General features: G+C 39.3%; 1 protein-coding gene across 2 annotated transcripts in view; it reads right to left on the bottom strand.

Moving 5' to 3' along the window:
• Positions 1-17,033: 17,033 nt before the first annotated feature.
• FBXL17 (F-box and leucine rich repeat protein 17) overlaps positions 17,034-20,926 on the bottom strand; it is a 473,454-nt gene continuing 469,561 nt past the window's right edge. For both annotated transcript variants that reach the window (XM_059693954.1, XM_059693953.1), the window contains one exon: positions 17,034-19,540. In XM_059693954.1, the coding sequence (XP_059549937.1) occupies positions 19,400-19,540 (141 nt within the window). In that variant the 3' untranslated portion in view covers positions 17,034-19,399. The remainder of the gene's footprint in view (positions 19,541-20,926) is intronic.

The raw sequence follows: 20,926 nt of genomic DNA, 5'->3' as shown, positions 1-20,926 counted from the left end.
AGCAGGCTCTGCCTGTTCCATATGCTCCACACCTTCACAGCCAAGTAGCTATCAAGCTCTGAAAGTGGCTTTGCTCCGACTGCTGCCCAGAGGCGGGTTAGAGCTTCTCTTTAACTCTCGATTTGCCACCTTGGGGCTCCACTTTGATTGCTTCAGGACAGACCTTACCTGCAGGTGGCTTCCTAAGCACCCATCGCAGGACTGAAAGGCAATCTTCAGCTCTGTTTCTTGATGCCTGGCTCCGGGACCCAAGATCCTTTCAAAGCTTGAAATGGAAGGAACCCGTCCAGATGCAGATGCTTAGATGGTGTTTCTGGTACAAGATGATTTTTAGGGAAGAATGGCTATGAATGGAAGGCAGAAAATGCAGGATTAGAGGAAGAAGTGAAACTATGATGCAAGAACAACCAACCTCAGCCAGCCCAGTGTATTGTCCATCAGAGAATACACTCTGTTGGGCTGAAATGACCAGGCCTTCATACTGCTCTGTCTCCATCAATCATCACATGAGAGCGGCCCCAGGAACAGGGTGACCCTGAGCAAGGCATCCTCTGCCGCTGAGACAGACCATGACAAAGCTGACAGCAGGAGCTGTGTGTCCACTGTGCTCCCCTCAGCTGGGCGGCAATCCTTCCCTGGGGGCCAGGAGGCACATCACACTGTTCACTAAGGTCCACCCTTTGGGAGGCTTGGATCCACTTCTGCATACATGTCTAGGGGGCCAGTCCTCCAGGGTTCCATGGGCTTCTTTGAGAAAGGGGAAATCAGTGGACAATTCTCAATCCCAGATGAATCACACCCATCATGTGATGGATTCTTGCTGGGCCTACCCAACCTTCTGAAGTGGTGGGTCTGACAGGACCCAAACCTGTACAGGCTGCCTGGTTATTTCGTGTCCTGTGCTCAGGGTGAACAGCTGCCCAGTTTGCACAGGACTGTGAGATAATAAACATCACATTGCCATGCCCATGATGAGGGACTTTCAGTGCTCAAACTGGAAAGCTGGTCAAGTCTTGGGCAAACCGGGATGTGTTGGTCATTCTACCCATGGTCAGACATTCTTTCCCTAGAAGGGCCTCGTTAGTGTGCTAGGAGTTGTATTTCCAAAGGTGTGTAATTCTCCACTAACGGTGACATGGCTTTGTGCCAGAGCCCCGGGAGGCTGCACTGTTGTTCTCCCACTGGGATGTGCCATACAGTTTTTGAGGGATCCACCGGGATATTCCTATTCCATGTGTCAAGGTCCCAGGTTTCACAGCCGGGGCCCTGACCTTGGGTTGACTGACCTGTCTCCTTGGCTGAGCCGCTCTGACTTGAAGTCCTGGGCCTGGGCCTCGGCTGGCTGCGTTCTCCAGCTGGAGATGATGAGAGCGCCACTGCCTGCAGCAAAGAGGCTTCCATGCCCGGCTTGACCTTCAGTCGCTTATTACTCCTCTCAGCTGTTCACAGTCTTTCTCCGAAGTATCAACAACACTCAGCAATACGTTCCAGGTGCCTTATAGAGTGCTCTCACTAGTACATTTCCAGCTACGAGTGCACCGCCCCGATCACCACTGAGGAAAATTCTCACTATTGGACCACCACCTGGTGCCACAAAACGGGGCCCCAATAACCAGCCAGGCGGAGAGGGGTGCAGCTTTCAAACCCCATCTTATCACCCCCAGCTTTCTCAGAGTCTTCTCAGTCCCAGGTGTTGCAAGAGTGACTCTTCAGAGGCAGTCGCTGAACACTGTGGGGGGCAAGGTATGAGTCGGGGTTAATGCCTAGACATGGAAGGGGAAGAGGCAGAATGGGTCCGAGGAAGAAGTTGACCTGTGCTGCGGGTCTGACAACGCTTTAGCTAACCTGGTGAGGTCTCCGGAACGTGGAGTCCGTGGAGGCCAGGGCAGGCTGCCTGGAAGAGCGGGACGGGCCAAGTGGGTTCTGCAGGTGAGCCTGACCCGGAAGGAGCCGGCAGTGGGAGGCGGGCTCCTACCTGCGCTCACTCGCCACACCCGGCCCGGCCCGCAGCGCATGTGCGCCCCGCCCGCCCCTGGGGCACCGCAGCTACCCAGCTGCACACTGAACCCTTTATCTTACCGTTGGAGAAGGAGCGAAGGTGGCGGGAGGACCAAAGAATAATTGTGGGTCTATTAGGAAATAAAAAGAAAAAGCACTGCAAGGATCCGAGGAAGAGAAACATGAAGGCGTGTCCCTCTCCAGATATCCTCGTCCATTGTCTCTTCTCCACCTTTCCTAGCCCAAGGCCCAGACTGAAAGCATCTGGGCTGGGAATTTTTTTAAAAATTTTCTGGAAAAGAATCAGACATCTCTGGATGGACCTTTCTTCAGATTTCTGCCAGAAGCGTCCAATCAAACGAAATTCACTCTGCTTTGTATTTGGAAATCCAAACAGGAAAAGAGAAATGTCTTATCTTGTTCCATAAAAGCCAGTTCTAGAAATCCCACCACTGGCCCCATTTCCCACTCTCTCCCCAATCATCTCAGGGTGTGCCACACTGACCTTCCTGCAGAGAACGGACAGAGGGTGTCTGCCTTTCAGTATGACCAGCCACGCGAAGGTAGTGTGGCCACTTTCTATAGGTCTACAGCACTGAGTGCTTAAAAAGTCACGAGCAATTTAAAGTGCAAGTATTACTCTGAAAATGCTCCCTAATTAATAAATGTTCTACATTTTTATGTGGGAATGTTTAATATTTAATTTTTCAATAATTTTCTCATTCATAATTTATTAAATTTATTTTGTGGCTTGTATTTATTAAAAATTGATATTCCTATTTCTTTTACTCTGATGTTAGATTATTTTTATGCAAAATGAAAAAAAATTGATGCTTTTAAGTCCTAGAACTCTTTTTTAAAGCCTGTCGGTTGCAGCATATTAAGGCTCCAATATCCTAGGCCTTCCAAAGTTTTATCAGTGACTATTGCATTTGTGTAGGTCAAAGGATCAGCAACCCTTTAGAGGTGGACTAAGGTGTTCAGCTTTTTTCCCCAATGATCTGGGAATGGAGGTTATTGCAGCATTAAATTTCGTGGTCTAAGAATGATACAGACTTGGAGCCATAATGCTCTACATGTTCCGGAATATTCAGACCCTGAATCAAGATGGGTGAAGTCAGGGATTGCTGGCTCTCGGGGGTTGACAGCTCGAGTGTGTTAAGTTTCCAGTCAGGTAATATAAAAGAAGGGAGGGGGGGCGGGGGCTGGTGGAGAATACTAGGAGTGGAGTTGCTGGTAAATGCCTCAACCATTTAGAACCAAATGTTTTCAAAGAAACAGAACATGCCTGCTTTCTGTGGTCTGGATTGTGCAAGTTTGCAGCCTCTGCAAAGAACCCTTGAGACTTCAACTGAAGTCTAAATATAGGGCCATATGTCCTCCTAGCTGGAGAGAATGCTGTTATTAAACCCCTTTTAACACTGTGCATTGAGGCAGCTTGAGTTGTGATTAAGGTCAGGAGACCACATGTGTGTTAAGTGGACTGGGATACTAGGATATTTCCGGCAAGCACACAGCAGGTCCAGTTCATCCACTGCACACATGTTTATTGAGCATTTACTACGGGAGAAGCCCATGAGGTCAGACAAAAAGAGAGGTGCAAGGGATGAGAAGGGCATATCAATGAGAACTGGAAGCATGAAAAGAAAGAAAGCATGACCTTTGCTACCCTGTAAGTCACAAAAATTCTATGAACAAAAGCCCATCAAATAGGGCTATGAACTGTTTAAAAATATGATATAAACTCATTAATGTCAAAATCTACCACTCATCACATTTTTTTGACAACTTGTGAATCTGCTTCCTCAGCCCTGCTAGAACCGAGGACAGAGTCCACATCTGTTTTATCTTCATTACCCAGCATTCAACCCGGTGGTTTGCTGATATTAACTCCCATGAAGGTGGGCCGAATGAGTGAATGTTTATACCCAGAGCATCTCTAGCTTGTAAGCCACAGGAAGATAGGTTGGAGGTCCTTATCATCAATATGTCTTCCAAGGAGCCTAGAACAGTGTTTTGCAGTGAAGGTGCTAAATGTATGCTGATTCAGTTGAAGAGAAACCTCTGCTACCCAATCCTTTTCCTGATCCAGGCCTCCCATCCTGGCAATGCTGACTGGGTCTCCTTCAGCGCCAGACACAGCTCACTCCTGCAATCTAGCTGCTCAGCGTCTGCAGCATGTTGATATAATGCATTAAAACATTTCCTCAGCCAAGTGTTTTACACAACATAAAATATTTTCCTATGCTAATGTTTCTTTTATTGCATTTTTTACAAAAAAATTATCACACATTCTACAGATATTCAGCAACACTGACTCAACTGAAACACAAAATAAAATTACAGAAACACCAAATACAGACATTCTCTCAAATTAACTAGAAAGAACTGATTTTTATTGAGGAATAAACCCCACAATGTAAGTTGCAGCACAGTCCTTGCCTAGGGGTCTCTTCCATCAAAGGTGACATTAGTGGGGGACTTTACTGGTGGGTCAGCTTTACTGTCCCTTCATCTGCTGACCCAGCAATCAGGATAGAGAGAGTGAGCATTCCAAGTTTAAGTTCATAGAAGAGGGCTTATGTTGTAGCTCCAGGGGTCCTAAAGCAGACAAATGCCACACATGGCACAACCCAAAATGAATGGACGCAAGGAGGACACGTAGACGCAGCAAGAGCTACTGCGTGGAGAGAAACACTCTCCACCAGAGGAAAGTGGGAGTGGCCTCATCCGGGGGAAGGACCACAGCCTTGGGAGAAGGTGACGTGGAGATGTTAGAGGAGAGAGGCTATTAAAGATCTGGACATGGAGGTGAGAGTGTGAGAAGGAGGAAGTGTAGGGAGGATGTCAGGTAGGAAACCAGTGATGGGAGGTCACGTGAGGGCACCTCCGCTCTGGGAAGTGAGGCCACAGCTGTGTAAGGTACTCAGGAAAGACTTAGAGTGACTGCACAAAGCTCCACTCTAATGCTTCCATTTGCAACTCCAAATCACACCAGTTTGGTCCCCCTGAGTCGGAGGCAAAGAGCCAAGAAGCCTAGACCCTGGCTGACAGGCTGCCTCGCACTCATGCATATAGGCATCACACCTGACCTTCCAAAGCATGATGTATTTTCACTCCTAGCTGGCAGATGAGGAGACCAAGGGCTAGGAAGTTTGAGTAGCTTGCAAAATGTTGCACTCCATAGTGATGAGGAGACTCAGTACTGGAATTCAGGTCCTCTGACCACTCACCACTGGTTTGTTTGCTTTACATCTCTGTTCAAATTTCACCCTCTTGGTGAAGGTTTCCCTGATCACCACGTAAAACTAGGAATGTCACTCCATCTTAACACTCCTCATCCCTTTTCTGTGCCCTAACACATCACCATTACAAAAACGAAATACCTGTCTGCTAGTTTATTGATCTTTCCCCCTCCCCCATTACAGTGCAAGTTCACTGAGAGCAGAATTTGTCTGTTATTCTGTATTCTCCAAACCTAGAACTGTGCCTGGTACATCCTTGTGAGTGATGTACCAGGATGAGTCCTATTTGATATGCATGGACCAAGACTTCTGAATCATCTGGAGATTTTATTCAGATACAGATTTTGATACCGTTGGTAGGACCTGTGATGCTGGTGTGGGGACCATGAACCTGGCTATTGGGTCTTCTTTTAGCTCTGATTTGGTGGTGGAAGGAGATGGTCATAGAGGAGGGCAAGGTAGGGCCAGATGGAGGGGAATCGCTAAAAAGAATCTCTTACAGGTAATTTTCTATCTTCAGTAATCCCTCTTTGATCTCATGTGCATCTTGAATGTGTGATATTTCTAAATTGTACTTACGAACTTCTATCCCATAGCACTTTGACGAGGCACCAAGCCTCAGGACAAACCAGGCCACTGTCATGAGCACTTTAGGAGCAGCATTGCCATTGAAAGCCTGGATCAGTTCCTAAGCACACTTTCAAACAGAAAAGCCTCAAAGGCTGCAGCGACAGGAACCAACTCTCTCGCACAGGGACTTTCTTTAGGATCTGTTTGGCAAACACGTATGTTTCTTACTTTGAGGCAGGCCATGTCAGCAGTTTAATTTAAGACATCAGATGAGAAACAATCTGTCTGCTCTAACCTTTTGCCGGTGAAATGAACAGCCTCTGAGCCAGTTCTCAGAGAACACTCTCATTATCCTGGTCTCCGTGACATGGGACACATTGTCTCTCTTCTTGACTTGACCTTAACACATCACTGATGCAAAACATATTTCTAGTTTGAAAAATAGTCATCTAGAAAATAAAACCATTTCACCATCTCAGCTGCACTTCTGAGCCTCAGCACTGCTGAAAATGTGTTTTATTTGTTTGATTTGTACTACTGACTGGGTCTAGCCTATTAAAAAATTAGGGAAATATTTCTGAGCAGAGAGGTACCCTGCAAAAAATGTATTCTTTCCATTTAAAACATAAAGTCAGGGGGCATAGATCATCGACTGTTTGAATTTTGTCACAATATATTCTTGGAAGCCAAGGGATAAAGAGAATTTTGCTTGTAACTAAAGACTTGTGATCAAATTAAAGAAAAAATATAAAATCTCCATAACTGTTTAAAATACCAAAAATGTGAAGTACATCATGGAGAGTTTCAGTGGAATGGGGAAAGGAAAATTAGGGACTACTTAATTTAATGGGACATTTTCACCAAAATACGTAGCTGCCATTGAAAGAGGTAGGACTAGAATTCAGGTCTCCTGGTTTTCAAGCTAATGGCCTCTTCACTATACCTACTTTCTTCCACAATAAAAGTCCTGAACAGTGTGTATGCCTGTACATAAGTACATTACTGACATGAGGGCCTCACTGCACTCATATCAGTTAGGATTAGCATCAACTACTACTAACAGTGGCTAGAACAATGTATTTCCTTCACTTAAAAGAAGCCTGGTGGTAGGCAGATCTGGTAGGTCTCTGAAGAAATGAGAGACCCACTCTTCTTTTTGCTTGATCTTTCTATTGTCAATTCATGATTCAAGATAGACATTGAAATTCCAACCATTATGTCCATACCACATGCTGGAAGATGAGAAGAAAGATAGAGGGGAAGGGGGATTTTTCTTCTGCTGTCTCTCTCTCTCTCTTTTAAAGAAACTTCCACAAATTTCTTCCCATAATTTATATTCATATCTCACTAGCCAGAACTTGCTAGTTCTCCCTTGTTGTAAGGGAGACTGAGAAATGGACATTGTAACTCTACATGAAACTGGGGCTCTATTCCTGAGGAAGAAAGAGAATGTGGGTATTGGAAGGTTATGAGCTGTCTCTGTCACTGCAAAACTGTCTGTGCAGCACTGAAAGCACTCCTCTGGGGTGTCTACATTTGGCCTCTTTTAAAGCAAGACATCATTAGGAGTTATGGTTCTGGTGGTGGCAGGACACCTTGAATTGGACTAACTCTCCCACGGATAATAAACACTGGAAAAAAAACAACCCTTTGAAGTCACCGTGGAATAACCCAAATGGGCAGTTATTAAAGGAATTCAACCATTTAAAGAAGGAAAGCACACTCATTGGGCAAGATCCACTTTAACATGGCCTTTCCCTTGAGGGGACTCCCCAGCCTATAGGTATCAGGGAAGTTTAGGAACTGAGCAGAATGCTGCTCTCTAGAGATTTGGAGGGTGAGTGAAGAGTTCAAGAGATCAAAAAATGAGTGAGGAAATCTTGAAAATAAAAGAGATTCAGAATCTGCATATAAAGTCTCCACCAATCCTTGGCTGACTCCTGCACACACATGAGAAAACTGTAAACAGCCCAATGAAACAACAACCGGAAGGCTGAAAGATGAAAAAGACACTTCAGCTCTGCCATACAGGTGAGAACGAGTTGGGAGTTTAAGTCTCTCCAAATTAGAGGGACTTGGCTATTATTTTTTCAAATGTTTTTCTCCCCCGTTCTTTTCTTCCTCTTTGTCTGGGGTTCCAATTGCATATTATTAAGCCACTTGCACTACAGGCTAGTGAAGCTTTGTTCTTTTTCCTCCCTCCCAGCTTTGACTTTCCTCTCCATTTTTCACATTTGATAATTTCTATTGCTATATATTTATATCCTATGACTCTTCTGCCAACTCACATTTGCTTTTAAAACCTATATTCAATGAATTTTCTATTTCAGATATTATACTTTTCAGTTCTAGAATTTCCATTTTTTTTAAATATAGTTTCCATTATTTGCTGAGACTCCCTATCTGTTCACTTATTATGACCATTTTTTCCTTAAGTACTCGGGCATATTTATAATAGTTTTTTTAAAATGTTGTTTTATTGCTTAAAATATTACAAAGAGTAGTACATTTATTATTTTTTATTTCCCCGCTTGACCTTCCCCCGGCCTCCCCTACCCCCAGTGTCTTGTGTCCATTGGTTATGCTTATATGCATGCATACAAGTCCTTTGGTTGATCTCTTACCACTCCCCCATCCCCCAAACCCTCCCCGGCCTTCCTGCTATAGTTTGACAGTCTGTTCGATGCTGCTCTGCCTCTGTATCTATTTTTTTACATCAGTTTATAATGGTCTTTATTATCCATAAATGAGTGAGATCATGTGGTATTTTTCTTTCATTGACTGGCTTATTTCACTTAGCATAATGCTCTCCAGTTTCATCCATGCTGTTGCAAATGGTAAGAATTCCTTCTTTTTTTATAGCAGCATAGTATTCCATTGTGTAGATGTACCACAGTTTTCTAATCCATTCAGCTGTTGATGGACACTTAGGCTGTTTCCAAATCTTAGCTATTATAAATTGTGCTGCTATGAACATAGGGGTGCATATATCCTTTCTGATTGGTGTTTCTGGTTTCTTAGGATATATTCCTAGAAGTGGGATCACTGGGTCAAATGAGAGTTTCTTTAAAGTTCTTGACTGCTAATTACAAATATCTGGATCATAACAGGTCTATTTCAACTGACTGATTTATTTTCTTGAGTATGAATCAGATTTTCCTTTTTCTTCCTGTATCTACTAGTTTTTTTTATTGCACACAGGATATTGTAGAACAGATGTTGTAGAATTCTGGCTTTTGTTATCTTCTATTCATTTTTAACTTTTTCCCATTAGGCAGTTAGATTATTAGCCACTGACCTTGAGGCTTGGTTAGAGAGAAAACACTAATCACCAACAACAGGGTGGACAAGGGGTATCTTTATAGATTCTAAAAACATTAAAAAGATAACAGGGATTCTGAACTATTTTATGCCAATAAATTCTGTAACAGATGAAATTTAAGAATCCTTTGTGTTGTTCTGATACAAAAAAAAATGTAAAAAATAAAAACCCCAAATAGAAAACATTCCCATAGAAAAACTCCAGGCCATATGATTTCACTAGGGGATTTCCTTAAAACATTTAAGAAATAAATAATACCAATTTTATGTAAGCTTTTTTAGAAATAAAATAAATATTATGAGGCCATAGTATAAAAAGGAAAATAAATGAGAGAATCTATATGATCATGTTAATTGATTTCAAGAAATACTGAAAAGGATGAAGAAAGGTATCAGAGAAATGTAATAAATACGAAGTAATGAAAACTACCAGAAATGGTAACTATGAGGGTAGATATTAAAAGATTAAGAAAAACATTTGAGCCCTGGCTGGTATGGCTCAGTTGATTGGAGAGTCATCTCATATACCAAAAGCTCAAGGGTTCTATTTTTGGCCAGGGCACATACCTAGGTTGCAGGTTCAATTTCCTTGTCTTATGGGAGGCAACCAATTGACATTTCTCGCTCTCTCTCTCTCTCTCTCTCTCTCTCTCCCCCTCTTCCTCCCTCTCTCTTCTTTCTAAAATCAGTAAAAACATACCCTTGGGTGATGATTTAAAAAAAAGAAAAATATCTGACAAAATTTAATACGCATTTATAATAAAACCTTCAGCAAACTAAAAACAAAAGGAGTCTTTTCAATCTTATGAAGGATGCTACAAACTAAGATCTTACAAATCCTACAACTAAGATCATACTTAATTGTATGAAAGATTCAATGTTTTCCTTCTATGATTGGGAACAAGGATGTCAGCTCTCATTGACTATTCAATATTGTACTGGAGAAGTAAGAGACATGCAGATTGGGGAAAAAATGAGCATTATCCTTGTTATTGTGACTAGGACTCTGCAAAACAACTGTTAAGAACTAATAAGTGAATATAGCAACTTCGCTGGATAAAAATAAATTGTACTTCTAAATATTAGTCACAATTTAAAAATGAAAAATATTTAATTATATTTATAGTAGACTGAAGTGCACACAATATATAGAAATAAATTTAAAATCAGTATAAGACCTCTACTCTGAAAGCTATAAAAGATTGTTGAGAATAATTAAAGAAGACTTCAATAGAGAAATATATCTTGTTTATGGACTAGAAGACTCAATATTGTTCAGATGTCAATTATCTTCAAATTTATCTAGACATTGAAATAAAATTCCAATTAAAGTTCTAATGGGCCTTTAAAATGGCTAATTTTAAAAGACTGACAACACCAAATGTTGCTGAGAATGTGGAATAATTGGGACTCTTTTTCATTGAAACTGGTATATAAAAAACAGTTTGACAGTTTCTCATGAGGTCTATGTTTATATACATGTCCTATGACTAATAAATTCCACTCCTAGGATTATATTCCATAAAAGTATTTGTACGAAAATATTTATAGCTGCATCATTTATTATTCCAGTAAAAAAAAAACTGGTAACAACTCTAATGTTTATTAACAGGAAAATGGATAGTTGTGGTATATTCATACCACGGAATACTACTCAGCAATGATTAATACACAATGGCATGGATGAATCTCAAAAACAATCAAGTGAGAGAAAGACATTAAACACAAAGAATACATACTGTATGGTTTTATTTATAAGTGTTCAAAACAGGCAAAAATAGTGTAATAGAAATCAGCACAGTGGTTGCCTATGGTGGGATAAGGGATAAGTGGATTGGGGAAATTTCTGAGTGGTGTATACACACACACACACACACACACACGTATCTGTATTTCTATAAACATACACACACACATTCTATATCCTGTGTTATGTCTATTGTATAGCTTGTTTGGGTTGTTTGTTACAAAAGTCTACACATTTGTCAAAATACAGAAAATTGTATTTAAACTGTATTTTATTTTAGGTAAATTATACCTCAATTGAAAAATTGTTGCTTTTCAAAACATGATTTCCCATCAGCTGGGTATCTGTTTGGTTCTAAGTGAGTACAGTGAAAGCCTTCTTATCAGCACAGTCAGGGTAGATAGTCAACTACTTCATTTAAAGTTTACTAAAATTATTTTTAAAATATCTGTACTTATTTTATTTTTAACATAAAATGCATGTATTGTATGTATATTCATTTGCTAATATTTTGATGTACAGCCAAAACCTTTTTTCTTTGATTTGCATTCATATAAACCATCTCCATAACATAACATCTATGATTTCTCATTTCAATGTCTTTAAAAAGGAGTAAGAAATTAAATTCATCTCTGAAGCAATCTAAATGCAAAGTCCTTCTTGGTTTTTATCATTTTGTCACATTCTAAGTTTTGTGTGCCCTACAACTTATTTGGAAAAAAAAAAAGAAGATTTTTTTTTGTGACTCCTTTCATCTGGACTTCCAAAGCATTTAACTTTTTTTTTTTTATAGCAGAAGAGTGACAACTCTCTTTTTCCCTTTATTATATCAGTTTACATGATATTTACTTTAATTATAACATCACAATAACCATAAAATCTCACATCTAGGCACTGATCAGATCCCGTCTCATTTAAATCCAAGCTACTGGCCTCCTTCCATACATCAAGATGTAATAAAGTCACAGGAAGGGGAAGAAAGCTTTGTTTTTTAAATCTATAAACCTCTTACTTAAAGGGTTCCTCACATCCCTTGCCCTCTGCTAAGCTTTCACACCAATGTTGTAACCCAAGGGGCAACTGTGGCGATCCTCTCTACCCTTTCCTGTCTATCTTCTTTCTTTTCTCTGACATGAGGGGACAATTGTTAGCTTAAAGCTCTTCAAAACTATTATTTCCTAAGTGGCCAATAAGCATATGAAATGGTACTTTTCTATTTTATTTTGGAGAATGTAGACAAAAAACCATGATACAATGCCACTGCATGGCAATCAAAAGCAAGCAGGTGATGGATCAGTAAGGACCTTCATACTCTGCTGGTGGAAATGTGAATCAGTTCAACCCCTCTGGAATGTGGCATCACCTAATAACTGAAAATATGTGAATACTAGCACTTCCTCTCCTAGGTATGTACCCTGGACATGTGCACTTGTCGTGTGCAATGACACATGTACAAGAATATTTGGGCAGCAGGATTTGTAATTGACCCAAATTGGAAACAAAGCAAATGCTTTCAATAGCAGAGTGGATACACTGTGTTATGTCCACACAACAGAATTTTATGTAGCAATGAAACTGTATAAAGTGGAGTTACACATAACAAAATGGATGGATCCTACAAACACTATCACGTAAAAAAAAAAAAAGTGACAAAACATTACATACAAAGGTCATAAAGGTCAAAACCAGGCAAAGCCAAACTACACTAATTTTCTTAGACTCTTTGGTTAACTATAAGAATGAAGTAGAGCTAGGAAGAAGCGGGGACAGTAGCCTTCAATGGCATAGAATACAGTTGAGCAAATCCAGTCATCTAAATGATGTAATACTGAGAGTGCCTGTAAGAAAGAAGAGAAACGGAGTAGATGGCTTTCCATAAGCATATTTAAGGTTAGATGGTACATATGGGCACTTGAATGTGCACACATACATGTAGACACTATTGGAATATTTCAGGCTGGAGAAAGTGGCTCAGTGGGTGCTCATCCACCTGGTCTAGCTATGTATCTATCCTCAGACCACTCCACATTGATGCCTTTCATCTCCAGATCTCTCAAGTGATGCAAAACCGTGGGAAAAGTACAAGAAACAACCATCCATGTTTATAAGGTGAATAAAAAAGCCGAAATGCTTGTTCTTGGATGTTTCTCTTTTCTTGGGCTGATGGCACGGATACATAGTTTTATTAGCCAAGCTGAATCATAGGAAATGCTAATTAAATTAGGGGTATTTCTTAGAGATTTTGAAGTTTACTTCCTGGGCTTGGTTGCATTTCAAGAACTGAGGAAGCTATATTACTGCATTTGTATCTACTAAATATCTTAAGAAATTAAGATTGATTTTAATAAGCATAATGCCCTAAATAGAAAAGAACCTAATATCCACCAATGGTAGAATGAGTAAATAAATTGTGGTTTATTCAAATAATGAAATAGACAGGCTCGACCCTAATTTACTATTCATTTCAACTAGAGATGATCACATTAAGAGGGGAGTGTCTTGAATTACTCAAAACTTTTGATCCCAGACTTATGTGTATAATTGAAAACGAAGTGATAATGAAAGGGGCCCCCCACTGCTTTACAAAACAGTGTAGTGGTCCTTTGATTCCTGTGTTAATGACATGACAGTTATACCACAAGAATGCTCACAGCTGTCTCAGTACCACATGGACAGCTGTTGGGTTTAGAATTCCAATGATGGTCAGATAGAAACCAGGAAGTTATGAACGTGATGCTCCCAGCACAGGAGAGGGGAAGGAGAGACCAGTGTGTTCTCTGACCGCTACCATGTACTTAGGTGTGGCAGTGTATGAACTCGGCTCACACAGAGCTAACCTCCACTACCAATGGGTTGGGAACCTTGCATCTAGGTTTAGCAATTCTTGATAATCAGTTCAAAGTATAAAACATTTTTCTTTTAAAATGTAATACAATATTTGATATAAAATATAGCATATTAATAAAACAAATACTGGTGATGCCACCCTTCAATTCATGAAATAGAACCTACAGATTCAGTTGAAGTCTTCCTTGTGATCCTGCAATCCCAGCCTACTGCCTGCCCACCCAAATTGTGAATGAAGAAGTAAAATGTCACTATTTACAGATGACATGATTCATTATAAGAAAAACCTGAAAAGTCCATCAAAAGACTATTAGAAAAAAAGAACAAATACAGTAAAGTTGCAGGATACAAAATCAATGTACAAAAATCTGTTGCATTCCTATATATTACCAATGAAATATCAGAAAAAAATGAACAATTCCATTTGTAATTGCCACAAAAGAGATAAAATACCTATGAATAAACTTAACAAAGTGAAAAACCTATACACTAAAAAATACAAGATATTGCTGAAAGAAATTGAGGACATACACACACACACACACACACACAAAATAAAATGATATTCCATGTTCCTGTATTAGAAAAATCAACATAGTTAAAATGGCTATGTTACCTAAAGCAATTTATAGATTTAATGTAATCTCCGCCAGAATACCAATGACATTTTTCAAAGAAATGAAACCTAAATCCTCAAATTTGTATGGAACCATAAAAGGCCCTGAATAGCCAAAGCAATCCTGAGAAAAAAGAGAAAAAAGCCAGAGGTATCACATTCCCTGACTTCAAAGTATACTAAAAAGCTATAATAATCAAACAGTATGTATTGGCAGAAAAAAAGAGACACACAGATCAATGGAACAGAATTGAAAGCCCAGAAATAAACTCACACATATATGGGCAACTAATTTTTGACAAACAAGCCAAAAACATACAATAGAGAAAGGAAAGCCTCTTCAATAAATGGTGCTGGGAAAATTGGAAAGCCACATGCAAAAGAATGAAACGATTGCTATTTGACATTGCACACAAAAATTAACTCAAAATGGATTAAAGACTTTTATATAAGAACTGAAACAATAAAATACATAGAAGAAAACATAGCTATGAAGTATATGAACCTTGGGCTTAGAGGTGTTTTTATGAACTTGATCCTAAAGGCAAGAGCAATAAAAGCAAGAACAAATGAATGGGACTATATCAAACTAAAAAGCTTCTGCACAGCAAAAGAAACTATCAACAAAACAAAAGGCAAGCAACCAAATAGGAGGAGATATATGCAAATAATACCTCCAATAAGAAGTTAATATCCAAAGTATATAAAGAACTCATACAACTCAACAACAACAAAAAATAAACAATCCAATTAAAAAATGGGCAGAGGATCTGAACAGACACTTCTCCCAAGAAGACATACAGATGGCCAACAGACATATGAAAAGATGCTCAACCTCACTAGCTATGAGTGAGATGCAAATCAAAACCACAATGAGATGCCATTTCACATCTGTTAGAATGGTTATTATCAGTAAGACAAGAAATAACAAGTGTTGGAGAGGTTGTGGAGAAAAGGGAACCCTCATTCACTGCTAGTGGGAATGCAGACTGGTATAGCCACTGTGGAAACAGAATGGAGGTTCCTCAATGAATTAAGAATAGAGATACCATATGACCCAGCAATCCCTCTTCTGATGATCTACCCCCAAAAACTCAAAAACATTTATTTGCAAAGATATAAGTATCCTATATTCATTGCAGCATTATTCACAACAGCCATGACATGAACACAACCTAAGTGTCCTTCAACAGATAACTGGATAAAGAAGATGTGGTACATATATGCAATGGAATACTACTCAGCCATTTAAAATGTCAAAATGTCACTATTTATGTTAACATGTATGGATCTTGAGAGTATCATGCTAAATTGAAATAAGTCAGACAGAAAAGGACAAAACCATGATACATAGGATATAAAACAGAAAGCAACAAACAAACAAACAAACTGATAGACACACAACAGTATTGCGGTTACCAGAGGAAAAGGGGAGTGGGGGGAGGATGAAGAGGGTGATAGAAAGAGACTAGATTTTGAGTAGTGACCACACAATGCAATATACTGATGATGCATTATAGAACTGTACACATGAAACTTATATAATGTTATTAACCAATCTTATCCCAATAAATTAATTTTTTTTAAAAGGCTCCTCCTCACCCAGCTGGCGTGGCTCGGTGGTTGAGCATTGACCTATGAACCAGGAGGTCACGGTTTGATTCCGGTCAGGACATAAGCCCGGGTTGCGGGCTTGATCCCCAGTGTGTGGCATGCAGGAGGCAGCCAATCAATGATTCTCTCATCATTGATGTTTCTATCTCTCTCTCCCTTCCTCTCTGAAATCAATAAAATACATATTAAAAACAAACAAACAAACAAACAAACAAAAAACAGCTCCTCTTCTGTGAAGCTCTTCCTTCTCAAAGCTGCAGCTCTGTCCTGCGTGTGCTCCCTTTAATTGTGCCCATGATTTTACCTGTTGTACTCCATTGCTATTGCTGGTTTTCAAGACTTTCTCCTTCCTAGGCTATGAGCAACCTGAGGATGGGATCTTTAAATACCCAGTGCCTCGCGTATGTTTTTTAATCATTAAATGTATTCGTTTACTTAAAAAAAAAGTAAATGAGTATATTAATGGCTAAGTGAATGAATGAGTTTTTAGGGAATGGGATTGTAAACAAACCACTTGCTTAAACCCTTCAGTTTTAATCTTATCTCAGTAATCACTAGCCAAACTAGAACCTCCTAAACCAGGTCTTGTTTATTATTCCCGGTTAGTCAAACCTACATAAAGTCCTAGTGAAACACACAGGGCATGGGCCACTGCCTGCCTCACACTCGACCAGCATCAGGGAGACCACTGATTGTCTCTAAAAGAAAACAAAAGACACAGTGGTTTTGTTTCTCTTTTATTGCAACCCATTGCAAGGTCAAAAGATTCACAGAAATATAGATACTACAAACCAGGTAAATTTCCTTTATCCACTCAAAAAGACATTAAAGACAAAGGACCAGAATTTCCACTACAGCAATATATTTCATAGCCTTTATTCTGAAAATACTGTTGACATTTTGGAGAGGATAAAAAGCCCTGCATTAAACATGTTCACATACATTTATGACATTCTAAGCAAAAAACAAAACAAAAAAATTCTATATTGCCCAGAAAAATCATTTTAAGCCTCAATTCAAAGCATCTAATGAGAACACATTCAACAACCACCACAGGATCACTCGAGGTAATGCATTTTCTGGTTGTTTTTTTTTTTTTTTTTTTTTTGAGATTAATGCTTTGAGGCTGGATAGGATATTTCTAGAGATTTCTACAAATATACCAAAGCGGTTTTCCAGGTTATGTGGCATCAGGCTTTCTGGATTAGTCAACATCTTAAAGAATAAGAGTGCAAGCCCCCCCACCCCCCAACCCAAGCTGAAGCATGTTATAGTGCTGCACTTTAGATCAAACATTGCAACATTAAAAAAATCAATTGTACACTTCTGAAACCATTTGACAACAAACTGTAACACTCCAAAATTATTACAATTTTGAATTGAAATGGCACCATCTGTATCAAGGATGGCTCTCCCTTCTTTAGTCTTTTTTTTCAACTATTTAAAATATAGTGTGACATATATAAAAATTAAACTTTTGCTTATTCACTCAAGCTACTATTACTATTCATACTGTCTTATAAATTAGTTTTGGATTAAAAACCAGTTAAAATATTATGATTTAAGATATTTTTTCAGTGGAGGGGAAATGAAAACAATACAGTTTGATGTGTAAGAAGAATTACAGTTTATTAATGGTAAACAGCTTTTTTTTTCTTACACAAACTTCATTCCCTTAAAATTAAATTAATAATCCATTTAGTGACAGAAAAAACACCCTTGGTGGGTACTGACTAGATTTTCCTAACTGATTTGGATTAAAAGCAAAAAATAAAAATAAAAAAGCCATATCAGAAACATGTTGACATAATAAAAAAAAAAGCAGTTGTTTACATTTTTGGGAGTCATTATAAATAAGTGAATGACATTTGAATGTAAAGCTATTTTTTTGTTTCTTAAAGATAGTCGCATTTTAGCAATATTGGGACTTATAGAAAGTTAAACTCAAACTTTAGTATACCTGTTAAAGACCAAAAAAAAACCAAAAAAAAAAAAAACCCAGCTAGTCCATACTGGGGAAGAATAAATAGCAAACTCACAAGCCAGGGTTTTGTATATAGCTCTACTGGGAAAGATAATCACTCTTTAGCATAAAAAGGCTCCCTGCTGTCTTGATTATAAATCTAGACAGAGGAAAGGTTATTTGAGCCTGAGTCTCTACATGGATTAACTGTAAATATGTGTGAAATCAAAACATTCATTTACATAGATCTTTTCTTAACTGAAAGGTGTCGATCTTTAAACAAAGAAATGTTTATTTTTGACAAGTGTAAACAGAATCTTAAAGAAAAGACTTTATAATTTTTCTTAACTCATACATTAACCAGCAATAGATCTTTGCAGTAGCATAAGAACTATTTAAAAATAACATGCATATGACCAAAAACCTGCTCTAAAGCCCAACGCAAAACAAAGCAAAGCAAAAAAAGATTGTCTATTTATATCACTCATTAATATTCTATTAATGTGACTACCCCCAAATCTCAGAAATATAATTTCATAATTACCCAAATTAACAAAAATAATTAAATGATCTGTAGATTTTTTAAAAAATAACTTCACACTATTAATTACATTGATGACTTTAATGTGAATAATGTGAAGATTAGCTCCAAATACCATTAAAATACATCCAAGACCAGTTACTATCCATGAAGTAAAAACTAACACAACGCTAATGTAAAACTCAACTGAAATATTTAGTACTCAACAGAACGCATTTGTAGACTGATGAATAATTAACTTCTGTGAGCTGGCCAGGGGACTGTTACCTCCAGATACAAATTTCACAAAAGGCTTTATCCTCTCTAGTTCCTAAGTCACCTACCAGATAGCAAGTTGGCCACCCATGGAGACACTGAGTTAGCAGAGCCACAGTGGGCAGCATGCTCTCCCAGTGGCCCGGAGGGAGGCCCCTATGTCAGAAATGACACAGAAAGAAACTGCCCTGGTGTGCGTGTGCATGGATGTGGGAGTGAGAGAAGCTGGTTTCCAGGCTTCTGACTACTGCAACATCACGTGTGTTCTGGTTGTCATAGCCGAAGTGCGCTAGTCTATCTCACTAGGAAAGAATGCAGTTGCCTTCATTTTAGGGCATCACCAAATGGTAGGAATTAGAAGTTCAAAATACTATATTCAATTCTTTTTATTCCACAGTAAAAACACTTTTTTAAAAAAGAGAAATAAGCCTTTGAACTTAAAAATTAAAAGGTTTGTGGCGTTTAAAATCTTTAACTTTTAAGAAAAACAACCAGCTCACCTGGGACTAAACAGCAATTGCGCTTATGCTAGGCAGTATGCGAACGAAACACAGATATACACACTCGGGTACACACACAGACACGTGACTGTTCAAACCTTTCCAAGAGATCACCCACCCCAAAGCTACCCCCCTCCCTGCCCCGCCGAGCGGCCGCGTGGACCTGAGCGTGGGCAGGAGCGTTAGGAGGAGGCCGCCGACATGTTGGGGGTCCAGCCCATCTGATAGGCTCTCTCCAGGGTCCTCTTGCAGTCCTGGAGGACGGTGCTGAAGGTGATGTGGGGGTACTGCTGCACCAGCTGCTCCACCGTCACTTCATTGACCTGAAACCAGACAAGAGTCACTGTCACACACCGGGTGCTGATAGTGGCACCGGGAACCCGCCCCGCAATCCCTCTCCGCGGTGTGGGCAAGTGCTCAGTGAGAGGACACACGGCCCTTTTGGTCTGACCGCCCCGGTTCGCTAAATACCACATTCGCCCTCACAGACTTTTAAAAAGACCTAAGATATCAAGACATCAAATGTGTTTTCTAGAAGCATAAATCACTGCGACTTGCTGGGATCCTAAATGCGTCCATTGAAAATCTAGTGCTTAGAAGGTGAGGCTGCAGTAAGTGAGCGTGCGAATGTGCATTTGACTTTGTCATCAACCTGCCAGGCTTTTTAGGACAAGATTGTAGATAGAAATGCTGGGGGAAATGTTTATTTTTCTTCCCTTTAAATGTTAAGATATTGCAGACTTCAAGTCCCTCTGCGGAAAGGGCTGAATCAATAATTAAAACATACATGGCTGGCAGGTCAGGGATGGCCCCACTAGACCTTAACCATCAGAGATACCACCTTGATTCTTGATTAGACAAGGCAATCAGACAGGCCTAATTAAAACTAACACCTGTACAATTGCTGTGCTGTGAAGGGATTAATTTGTCAATTATTTTTAAGCTGATTGCAGTTCATATCACAGGAGTAGACAGCTTCCTTCATCCTTTAGATAAATAAGTGATTAACCGGAGAACCACAGCTTTTAGGGAGCTTTATTTAAAATCTTTACCAAACACTTGGGCATTTTCAAATATGTCAATAGTTCATTTAGACTAAGTAAGCTGGTCTACAGGACGGGGCTTGTGGTACACATTTCTCTGCTCCGTTTTCCTTACTTGCCCACCACGGGGAAAGAGCACGACCACCAGGGAAGCCCCAAGGTAACACGAAAGCCTTGCTGTGTGCCTTTCAACCCTGCTTACAAGTATGATGACCACGACGTTCAGTCGTCTGCACTATTCTGAAATCATAGGGTATTTTCTGGGTGACTTGGAAAACTGTGATATATATATATATATAATGTTTTAATATATAAATCTGAGAGTTGATGTTTCAGCATTGCATTGATGATAGTTAATCTTTGTCAGAATATTTCTCTATTCAAAATTTGCTTGTATAGAAATCGACTTTTATTCTAAATTCAAACAAGACATGCAGTTAATTCTTTTTGTGATATAGAGATGATGTATAATATTTTGTTTTCAAAAATAAGAAGAGAATAATTTTGAATAAAAAGGAAGAACTGATATATGGGGTTGAGAATATGAACTGATGGTCTTAAGAGGATTTTTAAGCAATATAATTTTTTAAAATTTAAATTTATGTTCTAAGTCTTGCCTGTGTTGAGGCAGCTTCTAACAGTACATTTAGAAGGCCATGTGTCATA

Source organism: Myotis daubentonii, chromosome 4 (assembly GCF_963259705.1).
Source record: "Myotis daubentonii chromosome 4, mMyoDau2.1, whole genome shotgun sequence".
Classification (NCBI taxonomy): domain Eukaryota; kingdom Metazoa; phylum Chordata; class Mammalia; order Chiroptera; family Vespertilionidae; genus Myotis; species Myotis daubentonii.
The sequence above is the reverse complement of the archived record's forward strand: the minus strand, read 5'-3'. Positions and strand labels throughout refer to the sequence as shown.